Source organism: Oncorhynchus clarkii, chromosome 2 (assembly GCF_045791955.1).
Source record: "Oncorhynchus clarkii lewisi isolate Uvic-CL-2024 chromosome 2, UVic_Ocla_1.0, whole genome shotgun sequence".
Classification (NCBI taxonomy): domain Eukaryota; kingdom Metazoa; phylum Chordata; class Actinopteri; order Salmoniformes; family Salmonidae; genus Oncorhynchus; species Oncorhynchus clarkii.
This window is the reverse complement of record NC_092148.1, coordinates 19,075,933-19,103,509: the sequence shown is the minus strand read 5'-3', so window position 1 is coordinate 19,103,509 and position 27,577 is coordinate 19,075,933. Positions and strand designations below refer to the sequence as shown.

The 27,577-nt window shown below is 42.4% G+C and overlaps 1 protein-coding gene across 1 annotated transcript in view; it reads left to right on the top strand.

Moving 5' to 3' along the window:
• LOC139423686 (adhesion G protein-coupled receptor B1-like) overlaps positions 1 to 27,577 on the top strand; it is a 99,828-nt gene that overhangs the window by 13,919 nt on the left and 58,332 nt on the right. Inside the window, exon 2 of the mRNA XM_071175298.1 lies at positions 25,795 to 26,851. Coding sequence (XP_071031399.1) covers positions 26,086 to 26,851 — 766 coding nt within the window. The 5' untranslated portion in view covers positions 25,795 to 26,085. The remainder of the gene's footprint in view (positions 1 to 25,794; positions 26,852 to 27,577) is intronic.

Below are 27,577 nucleotides of genomic sequence, written 5' to 3'. Positions count from 1 at the left end.
TGTCTTCCATTAGTTAATATTACTACATACTGCGTTTGTCTTCCAGTAGTTAATATGTTTACTACATACTGCATTTGTCTTCCATTAGTTAATATGTTTACTACATACTGCATTTGTCTTCCATTAGTTAATATGTTTTCTACATACTGCATTTGTCTTCCATTAGTTAATATTACTACATACTGCATTTGTCTTCCATTAGTTAATATTACTACATACTGCATTTGTCTTCCATTAGTTAATATGTTTACTACATACTGCGTTTGTCTTCCATTAGTTAATATGTTTACTACATGCTGCGTTTGTCTTCCATTAGTTAATATGTTTACTACATACTGCGTTTGTCTTCCATTATTTAATATGTTTACTATATACTGCATTTGTCTTCCATTAGTTAATATTACTACATACTGCGTTTGTCTTCCATTAGTTAATATGTTTACTACATACTGCATTTGTCTTCCATTAGTTAATATGTTTACTACATACTGCATTTGTCTTCCATTAGTTAATATGTTTACTACATACTGCGTTTGTCTTCCATTAGTTAATATTACTACATACTGCGTTTGTCTTCCAGTAGTTAATATGTTTACTACATACTGCATTTGTCTTCCATTAGTTAATATTACTACACACTGCATTTGTCTTCCATTAGTTAATATTACTACACACTGCATTTGTCTTCCAGTAGTTAATATGTTTACTACATACTGCGTTTGTCTTCCAGTAGTTAATATGTTTTCTACATACTGCATTTGTCTTCCATTAGTTAATATTACTACGTACTGCATTTGTCTTCCATTAGTTAATATGTTTACTACATACTGCATTTGTCTTCCATTAGTTCATATGTTTACTACATACTGCGTTTATCTTCCACTAGTTAATATGTTTACTACATACTGCGTTTGTCTTCCATTAGTTAATATGTTTACTACATACTGCGTTTGTCTTCCATTATTTAATATGTTTACTACATACTGCATTTGTCTTCCATTAGTTAATATGTTTACTACATACTGTATTTGTCTTCCATTAGTTAATATGTTTACTACATACTGCATTTGTCTTCCAGTAGTTAATATGTTTACTACATACTGCATTTGTCTTCCATTAGTTAATATGTTTACTACATACTGCGTTTGTCTTCCATTATTTAATATGTTTACTACACACTGCATTTGTCTTCCAGTAGTTAATATGTTTACTACATACTGCATTTGTCTTCCAGTAGTTAATATGTTTACTACATACTGCATTTGTCTTCCATTAGTTAATATTACTACATACTGCATTTGTCTTCCAGTAGTTAATATTACTACATACTGCATTTGTCTTCCAGTAGTTAATATTACTACATACTGCATTTGTCTTCCATTATTTAATATGTTTACTACATACTGCATGTGTCTTCCATTAGTTAATATGTTTACTACATACTGCATTTGTCTTCCATTAGTTAATATGTTTACTACATACTGCATTTGTCTTCCAGTAGTTAATATGTTTAATACATACTGCATTTGTCTTCCATTAGTTAATATTACTACACACTGCATTTGTCTTCCAGTAGTTAATATGTTTACTACATACTGCATTTGTCTTCCAGTAGTTAATATGTTTACTACATACTGCATTTGTCTTCCATTAGTTAATATTACTACATACAGCATTTGTCTTCCATTAGTTAATATTACTACATACTGCATTTGTCTTCCAGTAGTTAATATTACTACATACTGCATTTGTCTTCCATTAGTTAATATTACTACATACTGCGTTTGTCTTCCATTAGTTAATATGTTTACTACATACTGCATTTGTCTTCCATTAGTTAATATTACTACATACTGCGTTTGTCTTCCAGTAGTTAATATGTTTACTACATACTGCATTTGTCTTCCATTAGTTCATATGTTTACTACACACTGCATTTGTCTTCCAGTAGTTAATATGTTTACTACATACTGCATTTGTCTTCCAGTAGTTAATATGTTTACTACATACTGCATTTGTCTTCCATTAGTTAATATTACTACATACTGCATTTGTCTTCCATTATTTAATATTACTACATACTGCATTTGTCTTCCAGTAGTTAATATTACTACATACTGCATTTGTCTTCCATTAGTTAATATTACTACATACTGCGTTTGTCTTCCATTAGTTAATATTACTACATACTGCGTTTGTCTTCCAGTAGTTAATATGTTTACTACATACTGCATTTGTCTTCCATTAGTTAATATGTTTACTACATACTGCATTTGTCTTCCATTAGTTAATATGTTTTCTACATACTGCATTTGTCTTCCATTAGTTAATATTACTACATACTGCATTTGTCTTCCATTAGTTAATATTACTACATACTGCATTTGTCTTCCATTAGTTAATATGTTTACTACATACTGCGTTTGTCTTCCATTAGTTAATATGTTTACTACATGCTGCGTTTGTCTTCCATTAGTTAATATGTTTACTACATACTGCGTTTGTCTTCCATTATTTAATATGTTTACTATATACTGCATTTGTCTTCCATTAGTTAATATTACTACATACTGCGTTTGTCTTCCATTAGTTAATATGTTTACTACATACTGCATTTGTCTTCCATTAGTTAATATGTTTACTACATACTGCATTTGTCTTCCATTAGTTAATATGTTTACTACATACTGCGTTTGTCTTCCATTAGTTAATATTACTACATACTGCGTTTGTCTTCCAGTAGTTAATATGTTTACTACATACTGCATTTGTCTTCCATTAGTTAATATTACTACACACTGCATTTGTCTTCCATTAGTTAATATTACTACACACTGCATTTGTCTTCCAGTAGTTAATATGTTTACTACATACTGCGTTTGTCTTCCAGTAGTTAATATGTTTTCTACATACTGCATTTGTCTTCCATTAGTTAATATTACTACGTACTGCATTTGTCTTCCATTAGTTAATATGTTTACTACATACTGCATTTGTCTTCCATTAGTTCATATGTTTACTACATACTGCGTTTATCTTCCACTAGTTAATATGTTTACTACATACTGCGTTTGTCTTCCATTAGTTAATATGTTTACTACATACTGCGTTTGTCTTCCATTATTTAATATGTTTACTACATACTGCATTTGTCTTCCATTAGTTAATATGTTTACTACATACTGTATTTGTCTTCCATTAGTTAATATGTTTACTACATACTGCATTTGTCTTCCAGTAGTTAATATGTTTACTACATACTGCATTTGTCTTCCATTAGTTAATATGTTTACTACATACTGCGTTTGTCTTCCATTATTTAATATGTTTACTACACACTGCATTTGTCTTCCAGTAGTTAATATGTTTACTACATACTGCATTTGTCTTCCAGTAGTTAATATGTTTACTACATACTGCATTTGTCTTCCATTAGTTAATATTACTACATACTGCATTTGTCTTCCAGTAGTTAATATTACTACATACTGCATTTGTCTTCCATTAGTTAATATTACTACATACTGCGTTTGTCTTCCATTAGTTAATATGTTTACTACATACTGCATTTGTCTTCCATTAGTTAATATTACTACATACTGCGTTTGTCTTCCAGTAGTTAATATGTTTACTACATACTGCATTTGTCTTCCAGTAGTTAATATGTTTACTACATACTGCATTTGTCTTCCAGTAGTTAATATGTTTACTACACACTGCATATGTCTTCCAGTAGTTAATATGTTTACTACATACTGCATTTGTCTTCCATTAGTTAATATTACTACATACTGCATTTGTCTTCCAGTAGTTAATATGTTTACTACATACTGCATTTGTCTTCCATTAGTTAATATTACTACATACTGCATTTGTCTTCCAGTAGTTAATATGTTTACTACATACTGCATTTGTCTTCCAGTAGTTAATATGTTTACTACATACTGCATTTGTCTCTACAACAGAAGAGTGACAACATCTGGTTCAGAAGTGCTGACTGTCCAGTCTGCCATAGTCAGCTTCTATAGAAGAGTTCTTGTGAAGTGAAGCATGTTTGTCTGTGACCTCAAACGTTCCGTTCCATTTAGTCCAACATGTTTGTTTTGTTTTAGACGACGCTAGCTGCAGCTGAGAGTGTGGACTGTACACTGTGGATGTAGGCCTACTGGGCATGTTCTGTAGTTTGGGTCCGATGCCTATGTCTGGCATATTGGACATTGCCTTTGTGTGTTTGTTAAATCATTACAGATTTAGTGTCTCCTCTCCTCCTCTCCCCTGCTCTCCTCCCCTCCCCTCCCCTCCTCTCCTCTCCTCTCCTCTCCTCTCCTCTCCTCTCCTCTCCTCTCCTCTCCTCTCCTCTCTTCTCTTCTCTTCTCCTCTCCTCTCCTCTCCTCTCCTCTCCTCTCCTCTCCTCTCCTCTCCTCTCCTCTCCCCTTCTCTCCTCTCCCCCCTTCCCTCCGTGCCCCTCTCTGTATCTCTGTGGAGGACAGTGTTGATGGATGGGCTGGGTCAGTGTGGAGTGTTTGACAGTGATAGCCTCTGTCACTGCTCAGACAGTGTGCTTGTCCCTCTTATCTTTCCCTCCCTCTCTATCTCCCTAACTTTCCTCAGACCCTCTCTGGATTATTGGCAGTTGTCTCAGGATACTGAGGCTGAGTATTCCTCTGTGGGATGATTGGATCATGTGGATATAGGGGGTAGTGGAGTGATGGTTGCAGATGGGTGTAAGTAAAGAAGTAGATGTGGAGGGATGGAAAGAGGGATGGAGGGAGAGGGACGTGGGCAGACTGATAGTGTCACTGGATCATTCATTCAATGTTATCTGCACAGCCATGTGGTGTACAGAGTCAAAAACTAAATTGAAGGCAATTTGCATACGCTCCTGATGCATATTTTCAGTTTTCTGTCATCTACTGCGTTCAGTATTTGTGTTTTGGGAAAGCACACACACACACACACACACACACACACACACACACACACACACACACACACACACACACACACACACACACACACACACACACACACACACACACACACACACACACACACACACACACACACACACACACACACACACACACAGTGTAATCAGCCACATTCACCATGAAGCTCTGCCAGGGCCAGAGCTGGCACCACATATACACCCCTATTCTACTAATGTCACCAGAGCTCGGTGTGTGTGTGTTTGTGCTTCCACTCCCTCCACACACACTTACACCACTACTGTGCGGCCCATCCCATATCATTCCCACATGACCATCCAGCTCCCTGGGGTTGTATGGAATTAGAGACAGAGGTACATTGCCGCTGGATACAAATGGAAGATGTATTTTATTTTGGTACATATGGATGAAGCCAGGAAGATCTCTATTCCATTCCTAGTGCAGGAAGATGCACATTTCATTTCAGTATGTATGAGTAGACGTGCATAGCCTTTGGATACATATGGAATCAGGGATATCAGAAGCATATTACACAAAGGGCTTGCATAGCCGTACAGGATCTATGGTGTAACCCTTGGGGAGAGGACTGTGACGAAGCTTTAGTAATAGTTGTTAACTTGGGTAATTGTGCCCCAAAGCCATGTCATGTTTTTTTGAGTATGATGATGAGCAATATCACACTAAATCTTTCTGGCATGGTAAAAGAGAGACAGAGGGATGGAGTGAGATGTATAGAGAAAGACAGAGAGAGAGGGAAATGGAGAGGGAATGGGAGAGCGAGAAAGAGAGGGAGAGAAGGAGAGGGATAGAGAGAAAGAGAGGGAGAAAGTGAGGAAAGGGAGAGGAAATTGAAGAGGGAGAAAGAGAGGGAGGGAAGGAGATGGAGCGAGAGAACGAGAGGGAGAAAGAGAGAGAAAGAAAGGGAGAGAAGGAGAGGGAGAGAGAGAAAGAGAGGGAAAGGGAGTCTAGGCAGTTGGTCGTCCAGAGCTCATGTTCTAAGCCTTAAAAGAGAATGACAGAGGAAGAGGACAGAAGATGAGGTAGGCTATGTTCTCTATTTACTCTCCTATCACATGCACACACCCACACACTCGCACACGCATGCGCAGTCATGCACGCACACACACACGCACATGCAAATGCGGACACACAGTGAGTTATTTTAGTTAAGAGCTAATTTATTTGTTTGTGTGTTTGTGAGCCATTTGCAATCGTTAGGCTGCAGGTGACAGTCGTAAATATTCTGCCATTGATTTGTAGTATACTGTATATGGATATCAGGCCCTCCCTGGGATCCCCGGACTAAAATAAGCTTTGTTTGGAAGCTCAGCTCTTGTAAATCTGCCTGTGACATTTTGATAGCGGGCAACACACCGGGGGGAGAGCAAATATCATTAGGGGAGGGCTGGATTCAAATCTGTCACTCAAGACTCCATTATCGACACAATGAGCATGAGGCGCTCCAGGAAGACACCGCCGTCAACAGGAGACAGACCGACAGAGCCATCAGCAAGTTAAACGACAGGAAAATAAATAAGAGAAGGATGGAGTTTAAAGGGAAAGAGAAGGTGTGAACTTGAGGGGGTGTGGTCTTGTCAGTCAAGGTAGTCGTGGGTAAACAGAAAGTGGTAAATATTTCAGCCGTCATGGCAGAGTGTGGTTAGCTGGTCCCGTCTGAATGGTAATGAAGGAAGAGGAGGAGAGAGAGAGACCGTCTCAACAGAGCCCTTCAGTCCTGGACTGGAAACCTCTACTGCCTGCCTGCCTACATTCATGCCCACACACACACGCACGCACAAACGTACACGCACACACAAAATCACAGACCCATGGCGCCCAAGCTGAGTGGAGAATCCCACAGGACAGGGTTGCTCTGTGTGTCCTCATTGTGCCCTCTCTCTATTCCCAGACCTCTGGTCTCCCTGGTCTCTGTCTCTATTCCCAGGCCTCTGGTCTCCCTGGTCTCTATCTCTATTCCCAGACCACTGGTCTCCCAGGTCTCTGTCTCTATTCCCAGGCCTTTGGTCTCCCAGGTCTCTGTCTCTATTCCCAGGCCTCTGGTCTCCCTGGTCTATGTCTCTATTCCCAGGCCTCTGGTCTCCCTGGTCTCAGTCTCTATTCCCAGGCCTCTGGTCTCCCTGGTCTCTGTCTCTACTCCAAGGCCTCTGGTCTCCCTGGCCTCTGTCTCTATTCCCAAGCCTCTGGTCTCCCTGGTCTCTGTCTCTATTCCCAGGCCTCTGGTCTCCCTGGTCTCTGTCTCTATTCCCAGGCCTCTGGTCTCCCTGGTCTCCTGTCTCTATTCCTAGGCCTCTGGTCTCTCTGGTCTCTGTCTCTATTCCCAGGCCTCTGGTCTCTCTGGTCTCTGTCTCTATTCCCAGCCCTCTGGTCTCTCTGGTTTCTGTCTCTATTCCCAGGCCTCTGGTCTCCCTGGTCTCTGTCTCTATTCCCAGGCATCTGGTCTCTCTGGTCTCGCTCTCTATTCCCAGGCCTCTGGTCTCTGTCTCTATTCCCAGTCCTCTGGTCTCCCAGGTCTCTGTCTCTATTCCCAGACCTCTGGTCTCTCTGGTTTCTGTCTCTATTCCCAGGCCTCTGGTCTCCCTGGTCTCGCTCTCTATTCCCAGGCCTCTGGTCTCTCTCTCTCTAATACTCTAGTGTCCCTAAGGGGCCCATGATAAAGCCTAGTCATCAGCTTATTATTCATACTCAAAGTATCAACCCATCATTCTAGTCATCATATTTAAAAGCCTGCTTAGTCAGCACTTTCCAGGCCCAGTCATCTCTGGATCTTTTACTGACTTCCATTTGTCATCATCACTCGCTTATGTAACTGTACATCAGGGGTTGGCAACTAGATTCAGCCGAAAGATGATCTTTGTCAGTGCGGATGGTTGGGGGCCGGAACATACGTAGCTATAATCATTTGTACACTCCAAATGACCACAACTAAGAACAAAAAGAGATTGAATTTGAAAATAACATTTGTTTCATACCTTGATTGCATTGAGAAACAATCATGGATGTCCCTCTTTTTATTTGTGGGAATACTTGGGATTTTCTAAATAAATATTTGTTAAGCTGAATTGCTTGTGAATGTACAGTATTTTTAAAAAACAAAAACCACAATCACATATATATATATATATATTTAAAAAAAAATTGATTTAACCTTTATTTAACCAGGTAAGCTAGTTGAGAACAAGTTCTCATTTGCAACTGCGACCTGGCCAAGATAAAGCATAGCAGTTCGAGACATACAACAACACAGAGTTACACATGGAATGAACAGAACATACAGTCAATAATACAGTAGAAAAAAAAGAAAACAAAGTCTATATACAGTGAGTGAAAATAAGGTCAAATAAGGGAGTTAAGGCAATAAATAGGCCATGGTGGCGAAGTAATTACAATATCGCAATTAAACACTGGAATGGTAGATGTGCAAAAGATGGATGTGCAAGTAGAGATACTGTGGTGCAAAAGGAGCAAGATAAATAAATACAGTATGTGAATGAGGTAGATAGATGGGCTGTATACAGTACCAGTCAAAAGTTTGGACACATCTACTCATTCCAGGGTTTTTCTTAATTTTTTACTATTTTCATTATCCCCTGGGTATTTATACCTGTTTTCTGTCTGTCTGTGCCAGTTCGTCTTGTATGTTCCAAGTCAACCAGCAAGTTTTTCCCGTGCTCTTGCCTTCTCTATTCTCTTTTGCTAGTCCTCCCGGACTCTGTACCCGCCTGCCTGACCATTCTGCCTGCCCTGACCTCGAGCCTGCCTGCCACACGGTACCTCCTGAACTCTGAACTGGTTTTGACCTTTTGCCTGTCCACGACCATTCTCTTGCCTACCCCTTTCGATTATTAATAAATATCAAAGACTCAAAACATCTGCCTTCCGTGTCTGTATCTGGGTCTCGCCTTGTGCTCTTATAGCATCAGATGACCTGGCCTCCACACTCACCCAACCTCAACCCAATTGAGATGGTTTGGGATGAGATGGACCACGGAGTGAATAAAAAGAAACCAACAAGTGCTCAGCATATGTGGGAACTCCTTTAAGACTGTTGTCAAGCCCTTACCTTAGTTATCTTTGTTTTCTTTATTATTTTGGTTAGGTCAGGGTGTGACGAGGGTGGTATGTGTGTTTTTGTCCTGTCTAGGTTTTTTTTGTTTATCTATGGGGTTTTGGTATTGTCTAGGTAAATGTAGGTCTATGGTGGCCTGAATTGGTTCCCAATCAGAGACAGCTGTTTATCGTTGTCTCTGATTGGGGATCCTATTTAGGTTGCCATTTTCCATTTTGGTTTTGTGGGTTATATTCTATGTTTAGTTGCCTGTCTGCACTAGCCATATTAGCTTCATGGTTCGTTTTGATGTTTTGTATAGTTTGTTCAGTGTTCGTTCAGTGTTCGCTCTTTCATTAAAGAAGTATGTACACTTACCACGCTGCGCCTTGGTCTCCTCCATATGACGAGCGTGACAACTGTTGGAAAAGCATTCCAGGTGAAGCTGGTTGAGAAAATGCCAAGAGTGTGCAAAGCTGTCATCAAGGCAAAGGGTGGCTACTTTGTAAAATCTTAAATATATTTTGATTTGTTCAACACTTTTTTTGTTAATACATATTATTTAATATTATTATTATTATGGAGAAAATAGTAAAAATGAAGGAAAAGCCCTTAATATGTGTGTCCAAACTTTTGACTGCTACTGTATACATACAGTGCCTTGCGAAAGTATTCGGCCCCCTTGAACTTTGCGACCTTTTGCCACATTTCAGGCTTCAAACATAAAGATATAAAACTTTATTTTTTTGTGAAGAATCAACAACAAGTGGGACACAATCATGAAGTGGAACGACATTTATTGGATATTTCAAACTTTTTTAACAAATCAAAAACTGAAAAATTGGGCGTGCAAAATTATTCATTATTAATACTAAGTAGTGCCACCTTTTGCTGCGATTACAGCTGTAAGTTGCTTGGGGTATGTCTCTATCAGTTTTGCACATCGAGAGACTGAAATTTTTTCCCATTCCTCCTTGCAAAACAGCTCGAGCTCAGTGAGGTTGGATGGAGAGCATTTGTGAACAGCAGTTTTCAGTTCATTCCACAGATTCTCGATTGGATTCAGGTCTGGACTTTGACTTGGCCATTCTAACACCTGGATATGTTTATTTTTGAACCATTCCATTGTAGATTTTGCTTTATGTTTTGGATCATTGTCTTGTTGGAAGACAAATCTCCGTCCCAGTCTCAGGTCTTTTGCAGACTCCATCAGGTTTTCTTCCAGAATGGTCCTGTATTTGGCTCCATCCATCTTCCCATCAATTTTAACCATCTTCCCTGTCCCTGCTGAAGAAAAGCAGGCCCAAACCATGATGCTGCCACCACCATGTTTGACACTGGGGATGGTGTGTTCAGCTGTGTTGCTTTTACGCCAAACATAACGTTTTACATTGTTGCCAAAAAGTTCAATTTTGGTTTCATCTGACCAGAGCACCTTCTTCCACATGTTTGGTGTGTCTCCCAGGTGGCTTGTGGCAAACTTTAAACAACACTTTCTATGGATATCTTTAAGAAATGGCTTTCTTCTTGCCACTCTTCCATAAAGGCCAGATTTGTGCAATATACGACTGATTGTTGTCCTATGGACAGAGTCTCCCACCTCAGCTGTAGATCTCTGCAGTTCATCCAGAGTGATCATGGGCCTCTTGGCTGCATCTCTGATCAGTCTTCTCCTTGTATGAGCTGAAAGTTTTTTAGGGACGGCCAGGTCTTGGTAGATTTGCAGTGGTCTGATACTCCTTCCATTTCAATATTATCGCTTGCACAGTGCTCCTTGGGATGTTTAAAGCTTGGGAAATCTTTTTGTATCCAAATCCGGCTTTAAACTTCTTTACAACAGTATCTCGGACCTGCCTGGTGTGTTCCTTGTTCTTCATGATGCTCTCTGCGCTTTTAACGGACCTCTGAGACTATCACAGTGCAGGTGCATTTATACGGAGACTTGATTACACACAGGTGGATTGTATTTATCATCATTAGTCATTTAGGTCAACATTGGATCATTCAGAGATCCTCACTGAACTTCTGGAGAGAGTTTGCTGCACTGAAAGTAAAGGGGCTGAATAATTTTGCACGCCCAATTTTTCAGTTTTTGATTTGTTAAAAAAGTTTGAAATATCCAATAAATGTCGTTCCACTTCATGATTGTGTCCCACTTGTTGTTGATTCTTCACAAAAAAGTACAGTTTTATATCTTTATGTTTGAAGCCTGAAATGTGGCAAAAGGTCGCAAAGTTCAAGGGGGCCGAATACTTTCGCAAGGCACTGTACATATACACAGGACAGGGCTGCTCTCTCTCTATTCTATATTATCTCTATTCTCTTTATTTATTTAACTATTTTTGTACTTTTATTTATATATTTATTTTTTTGTTTGAAAATGTGACTCCATCTGGATTCGGTCTTATATTGCAAAATTTGAAATGGTGTTTTTTTACATTGAATAAAATTAGAGACTCAGAGCTACAAAATGGTATGTCATACACGGCATTTGAGGAACAATGGGAAAGTCATTCTGCTTTGAAACTCACTTTTGAGAAAATCACCTTTAAATATTTTGGTACGTAGTGAAGAGCTCCTCTTTGTCTACACCCATTAAGCATTGTTCACACCCTCTTAAGCTTTAGGCCCACCCATCTCGTTTCGCTCTCGGAGCGCACGCTTGACGCTCTGGCCGATGATTTGTTTACCTCTGGATAACATGAAAGCAGCCTAACCAGCTCTGCAGGCAACATTTTAATTTCCCTTTTTTTGCAGACCATTACTGACACCGGCCATATTCAACTGTTGTTGTACACACGTCACATAACGTTAGCTAACGAGCCAGCCAGCTAACGTTAGCTAGTTAAACAACAATGGACTGTGCTAACAATGCCACAGTGCTGGGAGCTAACCAACCAGAACTAGAAAAGCAAACAGCTCTGGGAATGCCCTGCCCCCCTACTGCCTACAGCACATCATCAGGGTACCATGTGATCTCTGTGGGTCTGACAGGATGTGAGGTGATGGGTGTCCCTGTATCTGTATCTGGTCCTGATACTGTATCTGAGCTCCATATCACTCAGCGTGAAATGGAGCAGCACTTTAATCTGAGAACTCACTAAAACATTTTAGTTCTGGTCTTTCTCTGAGCCTCTTTGTTGAGATATGTGGTGCATGGCTGGGAAATAGATCTAATTCACTCACTCTGGGAAAGCACAAGTGGAGGAGTGGTGTGTAGTTAGGGGGAGAAGGGGTGGTTGGTTTGTACACAAGTCTGTGTATGTATGCACTATATGTGTGTGCGTGCGTGTGTGTGAGTGTGACAGCAGGGTAGTTCCCTGACAAGTGCAGTAACAAAGGCTAATTATCTGCAACATTTAAAGCCTGATTGCGTGTGACAAGCTTTCCCTGTCATCTCCAGCAGGAGAAGTAACATGATTCAACCCCAGAATAGACTGTACTTCTACACAACGGCCTGGAACACAACGTGTGAAATCTGATTGCAACGCCTTAAATAATACAGGGAGGGAATATAGCCGTAATGTCTTGTTCTTCAGCGCTCACTTTCTCTATCACACAAACACTCACACACTTTCTCTGTCACACAAACACTCACACACTTTCTCTATCACACAAACACTCACACACTTTCTTTATCACACAAACACTCACACACTTTCTCTATCACACAAACACTCACACACTTTCTCTATCACACAAACACTCACACACTTTCTCTATCACACAAACACTCACACACTTTCTCTATCACACAAAAACTCACACACTTTCTCTGTCACACAAACACTCACACACTTTCTCTGTCACACAAACACTCACACACTTTATCACACAAACACTCACACACTTTCTCTGTCACACAAACACTCACACACTTTCTCTGTCACACAAACACTCACACACTTTCTCTATCACACAAACACTCACACACTTTCTCTATCACACAAACACTCACACACTTTCTCTATCACACAAACACTCACACACTTTCTCTGTCACACAAACACTCACACACAAGCAGACACTTTCTCTATAAACACAAACACTGACAAACCAGCAGACAGGCACTCACACTCTGATAGGCAAAATACACACAATTGCCATAGATATCCTACACTGATACACATATACACACTTCCTCTCTCTCTCTTTCCCCGCAGATGTCCAGTATTAAGTCATTGCTGATTCACTGTAACCGACTGTTATTGTCTCAATGCTGTCAAACAGCTGATTTTGCAGTAAGTCCTGTTACCGTATCAGTGTAATGTATTCTGATACGGCTGGGGTTAGAACGTTGTTTTTGTCTGCAGCCAGATTGTCTGTCAGGCTGTGAGGTCATGAACTTCTGAGGTCATGCAGTGAAGTTGTACTAATGTTGGCACATTGTGTTGCTCAGTCTTTTCCTTCTCTTTGATTGACAGTAATACCACATTGTCGGGGAGAGTGGGGTTAGTTAAGCCAATTTTTACATTCAGCATCACTCCATCAAGGGAAAAATAGTATTCTTTCTAACAAAGATATATGTATATGTTTTTCAGGATGTTGTGTATCCCTGGAAATAATCAGAATGAATTTAAACATTACAGTTTTGTAATACCTTGTTCTAAACAAGTCATTAAATTAAGCCACCTACAAATATCTGTGCTGAATTAAATATTACCACCACCTTTTTAAAACCATGTATATCTTTATTTCCCAAACACAATTCAACACAATCACTTTTTTGTCTTTTAATCATTTGAAACATCTTTTAACATAGGCTAACAAGCACTTTATATATATACAGTGGGGCAAAAAAGTATTTAGTCAGCCACCAATTGTGCAAGTTCTCCCACTTAAAAAGATTAGAGAGGCCTGTAATTTTCATCATAGGTACACTTTAAATATGACAGACAAAATGAAGGGAAAAAATCCAGAAAATCACATTGTAGGATTTTTAATGAATTTATTTGCAAACTATGGTGGAAAATAAGTATTTGGTCACCTACAAACAAGCAAGATTTCTGGCTCTCACAGACCTGTAACTTCTTCTTTAAGAGGCTCCTCTGTCCTCCACTTGTTACCTGTATTAATGGCACCTGTTTGAACTTGTTATCAGTATAAAAGACACCTGTCCACAACCTCAAACAGTCACACTCCAAACTCCACTATGGCCAAGACCAAAGAGCTGTCAAAGGACACAAGAAACTAAATTGTAGACCGGCACCAGGCTGGGAAGACCGAAACTGCAATAGGTAAGCAGCTTGGTTTGAAGAAATCAACTGTGGGAGCAATTATTAGGAAATGGAAGAGATACAAGACCACTGATAATCTCCCTTGATCTGGGGCTCCACGCAAGATCTCACCCCGTGGTGTCAAAATGATCACAAGAACGGTGAGCAAAAGTCCCAGATCCACACGGGTGGACCTAGTGAATGACCTGCAGAGAGCTGGGACCAAAGTAACAAAGCCTACCATCAGTAACACACTACGCCGCCAGGGACTCAAATCCTGCAGTGCCAGACGTGTCCCCGTCCCCTGAAGTTTGCTAGAGAGCATTTGGATGATCCAGAAGAAGATTGTGAGAAAGTCATATGGTCAGATGAAACCAAAATAGAACTTTTTGGTAAAAACCCAACTCGTCGTGTTTGGAGGACAAAGAATGCTGAATTGCATACAAAGAACATCATACCTACTGTGAAGCATGGGGGTGGGAACATCATGCTTTGGGGCTGTTTTTCTGGAGTGGCCTAGCCAGTCTCCAGATCTCAACCCCATAGAAAATCTTTGGAGGGAGTTGAAAGTCTGTGTTGCCCAGCAACAGCCCCAAAACATCACTGCTATAGAGGAGATCTGCATGGAGGAATGGGCCAAAATACCAGCAACAGTGTGTGAAAACCTTGTGAAGACTTACAGAAAACGTTTGACCTCTGTCATTGCCAACAAAGAGTAAATAACAAAGTATTGAGAAAAACTTTCATTATTGACCAAATACTTATTTTCCAACATAATTTACACATAAATTCATAAAAAATCCTAAAATGTGATTTTCCAGATTTTCTTTCCTCATTTTGTCTGTCATAGTTGAAGTGTACTTATGATGAAAATTACAGGCCTCTCTCATCTTTTTAAGTGGGAGAACTTGCACAATTGGTGGCTGACTAAATACTTTTTTGCCCCACTGTATATAAAAATAACTTTTAACAAAAGCCAAGCCCTGTTGTTACCAGATATCCCAGCTACAATGCCTTGCATCAAGAAATCACTTAAATATTCTCAAGTTGCCACAGAATCAACCATTGGCTTAATATACCACATAGCCAATGGCTCATCTTACCCCAAGGCAAACATTTTGACTATTTTAGCCCACACAGCTACAAGGATGGACTTTAATTGTAGATATCTGAACTCATTTTGAAGCTTATAGAGATCCCAAGTGATGTATAGAACAACCTTAAAAGTATCTGCTTTGGTTTAGATACAAGCATCACGAAACCTCTAACACAATCAATTCATTTGACTTGGTGAAAGTCTGCTTTTTTTGGACATAACTTGCATACCACTTTTCCTATTTGCTTTCTTCCTTCACAGACTCTATGACATGATGACCTCATCCTAAATATTTGGTCAGATGATTCATTTTGTGTATGGTTTCCTAGAAACAAGGGTGGCTCAACTTCCTCTTGTCTCCCCTATGGTTTCACTATATTATTTCATTTCTGTGGGTTGAGGTGTTGGTGGTTTGGCAGAAACTTGTGGAATAGAGTTGGCGCTGACAGGCAAATCAGTAGTAGTGGGAGATTTATTGGTTCATGAGGTCCTCATTTGCATAAACATATTTCCTATTGCTATGGAAATTCATGACAAATATTATCGCCACATGAAAAGAAGAGTAAATTGTGAAAGTTACCAGGAGAATATGATATTCAGCAGCACTAATCCCACTCTCCTTTTGTTTACTGTCTGGCTTATTTGATTTGTATGTGATATGACTTGATTTGATTTGGTATCCAGTGCAATTCCCTTTCATATTTATGTGATTATGTCCAAGCACAAAGCGCCTATAATGCAGTTAATTATGTTTGATGGAATAAAAGACCGTCACTTGGCCATCTGTAGCGTTCCCCACTGTGTGATGTGGGTATTAGGAAGAGAAGATGAGACATTTCCTATTCCATGCACTACCCACCACACACACACATGCACATGCACGCACATAAATATTTATATTGCTGGATTTATACTTGCAACCCTTGGCACCAGAGGCAGATGCCACGTCATCTCCCAACGTCCTCAGACATGGATGGACGTCGAATACTGACTTGTATCACAGCTGATCTGGCTGCACAGACACACACACACACACACACACACACACACACACACACACTCATGCTGTCACGGAGATGCACACACATGCAAGCAAGCACACGCGCACACGCAGGCAAGCATGCTTACACAAAGACAGACACACACACAGTTAGCCGCGCCCCCTCCATCACCGCGACGGGTTGAAACACCTACACTGTGGTTGTTTTAGGGCCAGGCGAGGCTGTGTGATTGTAAGTGCTGCAGTCCAACCACCGAAGGTAATTCATCTATTTGTCATTAACAGCCAATAAAAGTGTTTGTTAAACCACTTCTGCAATTTGCTTGTGTGGCAAGAAGAAGATAATCTGGGCTACAGATGTCGCCCAATTAGGGTTATATTTAACACTGCATCCATTCCAACCAACACAGACACAGGAAGGGCCATGGTGGCAGCACTGCACATTGTCTGTGTGGGATAATTGCTCTCTTTCATCCGATATGACTGCGCCACTGGGCATCACTCACAAAAGGCTCTGCACGCCATCACACCATTCAGGGGAGGAAGGGGAGAGGAGGAGAGGGGAAATTGTGTTTACGGTTACTTCATGATTTTTTTGCTTCTTTGCACATATAATCAATCTATAAGCCTAATGAAGGCGATGTGAATATAGACTCTGTCTTTCCTCTCTGTCGGAAGGTGGAAGATCTGATGTGACTTGCTAAACATGGAGAAAGGCCAGTGTGCTGTGGGTGGGGAGGACCAGGGAGATAAGGAGGGAAAGGGGGGGCGAAGGTAGAGTGAGACAGACAGAGAGAGAGAGAGAGAGAGAGAGAGAGAGAGAGGTTCAGGAAGAGAGAGATACCGAGAGACAGAGAGACAGACAGGGTAGAGAAGGAGAGATGGGCAAAGGTTGAGAGAGAGAGGGAGAGAGAGATAGAGAGGGGTAGAAGGAGAGAGAGGGAGAGGTGGAGAGACAGAGATGGAGAGAGGGGTAGAAGGAGAGAGAGGGAGAGGTAGAGAGACAGAGGCAGAAGCAGAGGGAGAGAGAGTGGTCTAGTCTCCTCTCAGTGCATCCCTTCAGAGCACAGTTATGTGTATCCTCATATAAACATTAGAACCAATACTGGGAAACAGACACAGGGAAACAGAAAACATTTAATACAGACAGATACACACCAGACTGCCCTCCCAGCTCCTCCCCCGCTCTATCCATTTCCTCCCACGTTTAGTCTCCTAATTAAAATGAAGTGCAGCTAAACACGAAGTGGTGTCTGGGAGGGGAGGAGCTCTAAAACAACAGACCAGACCGAGACAGAGCCTGTTAGGGAGAGAGGAGAACTCATTCACCACCAGGCCTGTTTAATCATCTTACTAAGAGACAGAAGTGTGACAGACTGACTTAGTGAGACTTCTTTTTCATTCTATTACTGCTGTCTTTTCAGTTGTACTTTGGTTGAAATGGTTCAGCTCCAACATAGGAAGAGGTGAATATGCATTATCTTGTTTTGTGAGAGACTATTCAGTTGTACTTTGGTTGAAATGGTTCAGCTCCAACATAGGAAGAGTTGAGTATGCGTTATCTTGTTTTGTGAGAGACTTTTGACTTTGCAATTAGAGGTTGAAGAGAGACAGATAATTGAATGACTCATTCCAAGATGTCCTTGGCTCCTCTACAGTTCTCTATCGTTTCAGTACTACATACCCTATATCGTCATTTTTGTTAGAGAGCTTTGTTCAGGAAACAAATGTTCAATGGGTGCATACTGTTCTTGTTCTGAACACGGTGTGTGTGTGTGTGTGTGTGTGTGTGTGTGTGTGTGTGTGTGCAAGTTGAGGCAGGCACATTTGGGTTCATTTGTTTCTCTGCTGATGGGAAAGGTTTGTCATTTAATACGGTAAACACATTCATCACCACAGACAGATAATTATCTCCATAATGTGGACGCCTTCGGAGGCCTCCCTGGGTTGTTGTCATAGTCATCAGTGGATGTGCTGTAGACAGAGATGTGTTTTGCCTTTTGTTGCTTCTGTTTGTTTGTTCAAATAACCTTGCTAGCTCTGGGGGGCACTGCAGCGCTTTAATTTAGAGAGAAGGATGGAGGGATAGACGGGTGGAAGAGAAGAAGAAACGGGTGGCACATCAAAAAGGAAGCGGATAAAAGAAACCACTCAGGAGAAACGCTAGTCGGTCATGGTGCTTAGGTTCTCTGTCTGACTCTGTCTGACTCTGTCTGGCTCTGGATGCTTTTCTCCTTGCACCCAGTTTTCTCTCCTCCTTCTTTGCTCTTTCTGTCAGTCGCTTTCTGTCTTTGCCGCTTCCTGTTTTCCTCTTACTATCTCTTTTTTCTCTCTATTACCATCTCTCCCCCTCTCTCTCTGTCTCTCTCTCTCTCTCTCTCTCTCTCTCTCTCTCTCTCTCTCTCTCTCTCTCTCTCTCTCGCTCTCTCTTTGTCCCAGTCCTTGGTGCACCTGTTTTCTTCTCTCTGCCCCCCTCCCCTTCTTTTCTGTCGGGTGTAGTTTTTTGATTTCTGCAATCTTGAGGCAAAAAATGCTTAAACAAAACTGAAAAAGGCATCTGTTGATATTCAATGATTACATGCTTGCCTCCCTTCTTTATGAGTGGGGTGATAACACGTTACGCTATTAAATTTCCTCATAGAATAATGTGATGGATCAACGGTACGTGATTGAAGGCGATTAACATTTTCCTGTGATTTATATATTGCATATTCTCTCATTTTGTTATGCCTGTCGTGGCTTCCCTAATCAATGTGTAATCCTGGAGTTGAGGGAAGAGGGAGGACGAGGGAATGTGAACAGAGGAATACTTCCTTATCTATCCATCTCCATCCCAACTCTATAATTTTCTCATCAGTGTGTTGTGTGCTGTGTGACTATGACAGAGAAGTGGAGGCAGCTGAGAGAAGTGAAAGGAGGGAGTCTCTCCCCTAGCTCTGTCTCTGTGATTGTGACATTGTTCTGGTGTGTGTGTCTATGTGTGTTGAGGCTGGCCTGCCTCCTCTCAGCATCAGACAGCTAGCTAGCCTCTGGGACATGTAGACTGTGGTTTCCTGGTTGGGTTAGTCAGCTAGCTAATGCAACACCTTTGTTCTCCTAATTGCCTGCTGTGTCTGCCTCGGGGCAGAAATGAAAATGCATGAATTATTTCAGTACGATGGAATACTACAATTATGAAGTCGGTTCCACCGTAAGTCATCATAATTTATGCACATGAAACTGAGATTACTTCATCCATCACCATTTCTCTACAAAGGCCACAAATACAGTGAAGGAAATTGGTGACATTTTCCTTGCATGGTGTCCAAATCTTGAAGGGCATCGGATGTATGTGAATCTCTGAATCTCTGTCCTCTTTGGTCCTGCCTTGGGTTGTTCCCCATTCCTGTGGAATAGATTGTGTGTTAATAGCCTGCTGTACGTCTGTCTGCTGCCTTCTCAAACACACAATCTGTAAAGAGGGGGGTAGTAAGAGGAGCACTGGGAGGCAGCACAGGAAGTGCTCCCAGTGCATGCTGTGTTTGTGTGTGTATGCGTGGATATGTGTATATGTGTATATGTGTATATGTGTGTGTGTGTGTGTGTGTGTGTGTGTGTACGTGTGTGTGTGTGTGTGTGTGTGTGTGTGTGTGTGTGTGCGTGTGCGTGTGTGTGTGTGTGTGTGTGTGTCCGTGCGTGCGTGCATGCGTGCGTGCGTGCGTGTGTGTGTGTGTGTACATGTGTGTGTGTGTGTACGTGTGTGTGTGTGTGTGTGTGTGTGTGTGTGCGTGTGCGTGTGCGTGTGTGTGTGTGTGTGTGTGTGTCCGTGCGTGCGTGCGTGCGTGAGTGTGTGTGTGTGTGTGTGTGTGTGTGTGTGTGTGTGTGTGTGTGTGTGTGCGTGTGTGAGTGATGGATGGATGGATGGACGAGTTGGAGACGTTGATAAAGAGACCAGCAGTTCTTTCTTGCTCCTGTACTGTTAAAGTCGCATCCATTTCATTAGTGTCAGGTTCGTCTGGTAAAACGCTGCTAAATCCTGCTCCCTGGACACATTGGACTGAAGGTTACTCTAGGTTTAAACTGGGCAGGAAGGGAGCATGTGTGCTGATTCAAGAGAGTGCAACCCACTAAATGTACTTCTCCAACGTTTCCCTACCCAGGATCAAAATTATATGCTCAGAAGACCCAAGTGTGCGCATGGGGTGTGGGGACTGGTGGGTACATGCATGGGGTGTGGGGACTGGTGGGTACATGCATGGGGTGTGGGGACTGGTGGGTACATGCATGGGGTGTGGCGACTGGTGGGTACATGAATGCAATAGGTGTCAGTTTGTACAGTAGTTTCACGTTTCAAGGAATTCATATATTTTTTTGTTGAGATCATACCAGCTGGATTACAGATTCAGCTTCAGTCAGACGCTACTAGTGCCAGACATGTTCTTCCAGGAACTGGCCCGCCTGGCCACATTTCTCTCTAGTGTGGGCTACACATTTGGGACACATGGGCTAAGTCCCAAATGGCACCACATTCCTTATGGTGGACTACTTTTGAGCCATTGGGCTCTGGTCTCATAGAGCCCTGGTCAAATGGATAAAGGAACTAGTGTGCTATTTATGGCTCATAAAGAACATTTCCACTAGGCTAGCCCTCAAATCCTAATGGGGTGGAGAAGAGTTGATGGCCTGTAGCCACGACCATGGAGGAAATATTCAGGACTGGACAGCCCATACAGTATATACATGGACAGTATCTGCGGGAATCATTTCCTGTGTTTTAGAAAAGGTAAAGATATCTTACCGTCTTAAAAGTATATGGTAAAAAATATATATATTTATTTAAAAGATCATGGTAGCGGTAGCAGTTGTAGGAATAAACTATAATTGGACACAAAGAAATACAAACACAACCAACATTTTTTTTCTACAAATGAATCAAGCTGCACTCAATCCAAAACTGGATTTGGGGAAAGAGGCTATGGGTACTGTGAAAGAAAATACAGCCTACTCACAAACAAATATGTTCCTTTTCAGAGCTTACAAAATACTGGCAAAGCCAGGGTTGCGTTCAGTACAATAGAACCAGTGGAGGCTGCTGAGGGGAGGACGACTTATAATAATGGCTGGAAAGGAGTCATTGGAATGGTATTAAACACATCAAATACTTGGTTTCCTCCCCTCAGCATCATCGACCGGATAGAATAGTGTGCAACATTGAATGAAACAGAAGCAGTGCTGTACTGAACGACCAAAACGTTGTGCTTATGGTGGTTCAGAGGGCAGTTACCCGTCTGCTCCCGCTCTTCCCCTCCCCTGGTGCTTGAGGGCGCCAGGCTGCCCTGCATCACGCACTCCTGTCATCCATTACACACACCTGCCTTACCTCGTCACGCGCATCAGCGATATTGGACTCACCTGGACCATCCCACGTCGGGCCTCAGCTGGATCGTCAGTTCTTGTTCGCCCAGCAGGTCCAGGAGTTGTTTTTGTTTGTTTTTGGTTTTGTTGGTGACGTCGGGGTGGATTCCGCCACCGATGGATCGGGGGTGCCTAAGCAAACCCGTCAGGCTTTCACGCCCTGGCTGGCGCAAGAGGTTTCCTTGCCTCGGTTGGCTCGGCGGCTTCTCATCCCACGTCACACTCCGCCAGATCTTCGGGCTCCCTCTCTACAGCGGGATCGACAGGCGTCTTGCCTCAGTCGGATTGTCAGGCTTCCATGCCTCAGCCGGCTCGCCAGGCTCTCACGCTCCTGCTGGTTCGTTGGGCTTCCACGCCCCAACTGGCTTGCTCAGCGCCCATGTCTCGGCCGGTTCGCCCAGGTGGGACGCCGGGTGGCACCCCTAGAGGGGGTGGGGGGGGGTGGGGGGGGGGGGGGGGGGGGGGGGGTACTGTCATGCCTGCTCCCGCTCTTCCCCCCCTGGCACTTGAGGGCACCACTTCTATCATCCATTCGCGTGCCTTCCTCGTCACGCGCTTCAGTGATATTGGACTTACCTGGACTCACTCATCAGCTGTTATTGCCTCCCCTATATTTGTCAGTTCCCCAGCTCTGTTCCTCGCTTCTGCATTGATTGTTTTTTGTCTTTGTTTTCTTGTATGCTGACGCTGTTCCTGTCTCGTTCCATGTCCGTTCCTTATTAAATGTCTGACTCCCCGTACCTGCTTCGTCTCTCTAGCATCATCCATGTGACACTGCATGAGTTTTACGATTTCAGATCGTCACACCTATATTTGTCAGCCCACAACTTGCCACACCCACCAAACGGGAGCAAACGTACCTCAAAGACTGTTGAAGAACGGTGCCCACTGTTTTGGGGAAACGTGTAGTTCATTAAACTGTCATGCAACATAGCAAACGTTGAAGAAAATTGAACGCACCTCAGGTAGAAATGCCAAGTGCTACTCTGGACAAAATCATTGCCACAACAAGCATGGGTGCACATGACCAACAAAGTAGTTGAAGCCCCCTTTTGCGAACCTAAGGGCATTAGAAACATCTAAAAGAAGACTATCATCATCATCATAATACTATTCACAGACCATTCTCAATTAAACCAGTATACATTTTCAATAAACAATGTGATCAATTGACAAAATTACAGAAACCTCGGGAAAAGGGGTGCACGCTTCTCGAGCATCCGCACGATACAGGCTACATACAAAGATCTGCTGGCACGCCTCGTATATAGTGTGGACATGCGCGAGCGAAGCACCAACGAACAAACACAATGGAAGCACTCAAAATGCACAAATTGAAGAAAAATACATTAACTCGAATGACACAGAAGACTGGGGCTCTTGTTAACAATTCCATAGTCAACACACATGTTTAAAATCAGTAAGAAGGTTTGGACACATAATTTAGCAGACAGTGAACAAGGGAGAGCATGCAGGGCTTACATTTCAGCGGGAATGTGAGACAGGTCGCATTCATAGTGTTCTGGGCCAAACTTTGCCCAATATGCTGCATTTGCTTTGTTAGACATACAGTAGAATACGTACTGCCACACAGGGATCCAATGGCATTTTTCTTAGTATTGTGTTTGATCTCAGGGGAGATGGTACCAATTAGCTAGGCTTTTGGATCAGCTTGATTGATCAGTGAAAACCTGGATGTGGTGTCTGGTGTCCCTGACTCCTCCAGTAAGCCTGCTATATGCCCTCTCCTGGCTGTCTCCATCTGAAATCCATACAGGTCTGAGAGAGCCAATGCTGCATCATGAGGTATCCAAAGTGATAATAATAGGAGTAGTAACTGTTCTACCATGAAGCAATTTTCCACACCAAAATTGTTTTAGAATGAAATAGTTTGTATGTCAGTATTATGGTTTGTCATGAAGGACAACTATCCGTTTAAACAACAACATGTTTTATTGACATTGACCTGTTCACTCTTAGCCCTCCTAATGGCTTTAGTGTTAATAATTAATAAACAAACGGAGCTATTGATCACACAGTGGCAAGCTAACGCAAAGGCACAGCGATAATGAATGACTGCAGGTTTTTATATTTTTGGAGTTAATAGCCGCGTGATTGGACAAATTAGTGTGCTCACTGATCAAATATGAGAGGAGACATCTTAAACAAGCCATTGTCTCTCAGGAAGGGACCGTTCTGAACTTGCCTAATGAACCAAAACAAAGCTAGGTCTATATAATATCATCCTTCCGTCTGGTGGTTACACATACTTCATATTTTCAGAGATCTGGACGAACTGGGCATATGGTTCTCTTCTCAGGTCTCCCTGACTGTGTCTAACAATATTCTGCTGTGTCAGATGATTTATTTGCCTTCCAAAGGTATTCACACCCCTTGACTTTTTCCACATGTTGCTGCCTTACAGACAGAATTTTAAATGGATTACGCTGATATTTTCTCACACATCTACACACAATACCCCATCATGACAATGTGAAAACATGTTTCTAGAAATGGTAGCAAATTTATAGGAAATTAAATAAAGAGATATCTCATTTACATAAGTATTCACAGCCCTGTGTCAATACATGTTAGAATCACCTTTGGCAGCGATTACAGCTGTGAGACTTTCTGGGTAAGTCTCTAAGAGCTTTGCACACCTGGATGGTACAATAGTTGCCCATTATTGTTTTCTAAATTCTTCCAGCTCTGTCAAATTGGTTGTTGATCATTGCTAGACAACCATTTTCAAGTCTTGCCATAGACTTTCTAAACTGTAACTCTGCGCTTTAGGAACATTCACTGTCTTATTGGTAAGTAACTCTAGTGTAGATTTGGCCTTGTTTTTTAAGTTATTGTTCTGCTGAAAGGTTAATTCATCTCCCATTATCTGGAGGAAAGCAGACTGAACCAGGTTTTCCTCAATGCTTTTGCCTGTTCTTAGCTCCATTCTGTTCATTTTTGTCCTGAAAAACCTCCCAGTCATTAACATGCATACCCATAACATGATGCAGCCCCCACTATGCTTGTAAATATGAACAGTGGTACTCAGTAATTTGCCCCAAACATAACACTTTGTATTCAGGACAAGAAGTGAATTGGTTTGCCACATGTTTTGCAGTTGTACTTTAGTGCCTTGTTGCAAACCGGATGCATGTTTTGGATTTTTTAAATTCTGTACAGGCTTCCTTCTTTTCACTCTGTCATTTAGGTTAGTATTGTGGAGTAACTAGAATGTTGTTGATCCATCCTCAGTTGTCTCCTGTCACAGCCATTAAACTCTGTACCTGTAAAGTCACCATTGCCCTCGTGGTGAAATCCCTGAGTGGTTTCTTTCATCTCTGTTTACTGAGTCAGGAAGGAAGTCTGTATCTTTGTAGTGACTGGGTGTGTTGATACACCATCCAAAGTGTAATTAATAAAGTAACCATGCACAAAGGGATATTCAATGTCTGCTTTTTTTTTTGTTGTTACCTATCTCTCAAAATGTGCCCTTCCTCGCGAGGCATTGTAAAACCTACCTGATCTTTATGGTTGAATCTGTGTTTGAAATTCACTGCTCAGCTGAGGGAGCTTACAAATAATTGTATGTGTGGGGTACAGAGATGAGGTAGACATTCAAAATTCACTTTAAATACTATTATCCATGCGACTTATGTGACTTTGTAAGAAAATTTCTAGTTCCTGAACCTTTGTTACGCTTGCCGTAACAAAGGGGTTGAATACTTATTTAAGCTTTTCATTGACTAATTTGTAAAAATGTTGAAAATCTAAATTCAACTTTGATGTTATGAGGTATTATAGGATGCATTTCATCCATTTTAAATTCAGGCTGAAACACAACAAAATGTGGAAAAAGTTAAAGGATGTGACTTCTTTCTGATGACACTGTATGTATCTGGGTTGTAATGGAAATAGCCTCGGACCAGCTATGCACAAACTGAGACTGGTGGTGAGAGTATAATGGAAATAGCTAATTATTCATCTTCATCTTCTTGATTTACTAGTGTATTTGCTGTTATAGTGATGTGTCCTCTCAGGTCAAAATATCTCTCTTATCACTTTCTCTCCAGGTTCTCCTGAACGTCTGGATTGACTGACACACACAATCATGGACAGATCACTGGACCTCTGAGTGCAATCTTCCTCTTTCTCCTCCTCCTTCCTCCTCCTCCTCTTCCTCCTCCTCCTTCCTCCTCCTCCTCCTCCTCTTCCTTCATCCTTTTCCTCCTCCTCCTCTTCCCATTGAAGGTCCCACCTGGTTGCCAGAAAATCAGTGAGACAGAAAGACAGATCAACAAGAGGTTACAAAAAAACAGAGGTTCCAACAAACCCCCTCTGGTCTTTTAATTCATTTGGTAACCATGACGACCACTCTTTCCCCCTCCTTATCTGGGCACCTGGTGAACCCCCAAGTCCCCCTGCCATCATCGTTGATGCTTCTGCTGCTGATACAACTGTTTAGTTGGTGCCCGGCTGCTCCCTCAGGGCCTGAGTCAGACACCTGCTCCACTCTGATTCAGAGCCGATTCTTCGGCCACTTCCTGTCCTCCTCCACTTTCCCCACGGCACCCTGCTCCTGGACCCTGCAGAACCCAGACCCGCGCCGCTACACCATCTTTATCAAGGTAACCAAACCTACCTCCACAACAGACTGCATTCCCCGGCAGCTCCGCACATTCCAGTTTGACTCGTTTCTGGAGACCACGCGCACCTACCTGGGCATGGAGAGCTTCGACGAGGTGGTCAAGCTGTGTGACTCTTCATCCCCTGTGGCCTTTCTGGAGGCTGGGAAACAGTTCCTACAAATGAGGAAAGGGCCGCCACGGGCCGGCATGGAGGTCACCACCCCTAACGCTAGCGAAGATGGGGAATTTAAGACAGAGTACCTGGTGGTGGGGAAGCGTAACCCCAGCATGGCAGCGTGTCAGATGCTGTGCCAGTGGCTGGAAGACTGCCTGGCATCCAGCACCTCTAACAGGCCCTGTGGCATCATGCAGACCCCCTGCCAGTGCTGGGAGCCCCCTCCTCCTCCACAGCTCAGCGAGGGGGATGGATGCTACAGGAACGGGTTCTACTTGGAGAACTGCCTACCCAGCTCCAATGAGAAGAGTGATACTGACAGCAACGGTGAGTGGAATAGTTCTCTGGTTTTAGTTATGGGCATTTTTGGAAATTGTTTTGGCCAACTTGTGATGCCGTTTTGTCTATTGGAGGAGAGCTTGTAGGCGAGGCTTGTGGCTCACTTGGTCATTTTGTCTGTATTACATGCCATTTCATGTTTAATGGGGGGCCTCTGTGGTCCAGGTCCATCCATGAATGTGTAGGGAGCCTCGTACTCTAACCTGTCACAATACAATGAAACAGTTATTTAAAAGGAAAGACAAGTAATTGACATAGCCACCTCCTGATTATTTCCGGACAATTTGAGGCAATTTTTGTTCAAATGACTATGCAGCATCCAGTAAAGTGCTCTGGCTAGGTCACAGAAATCAGAAAGGCCGTGAAAGATCAGTAGAATGACAGTAGCTCAGAGACAGAACAGAGATGGTATAGGGTTTCAGCTGATGGATTCTGAGCTGAATGACCTTGGCAGGAAGGCGCCGTGTCCTGTCCCTCTGTGGTTGGGGAGAGAGACACTGGATCGGCCTGAGGGAGGCTGGGACTGGGGAGGAGGATCTGGGTGTGATATGGGATAGCTGCAGGAGGGAGATGGAGGGAGGTAGAGATGGGCAGGGAGAGATGGAGAGAGAGGGAACTGGATGGACAGAGAAGGGAGGCTGGGACTGGGGAGGAGGATCTGGGTGTGATATGGGATAGCTGCAGGAGGGAGATGGAGGGAGGTAGAGATGGGCA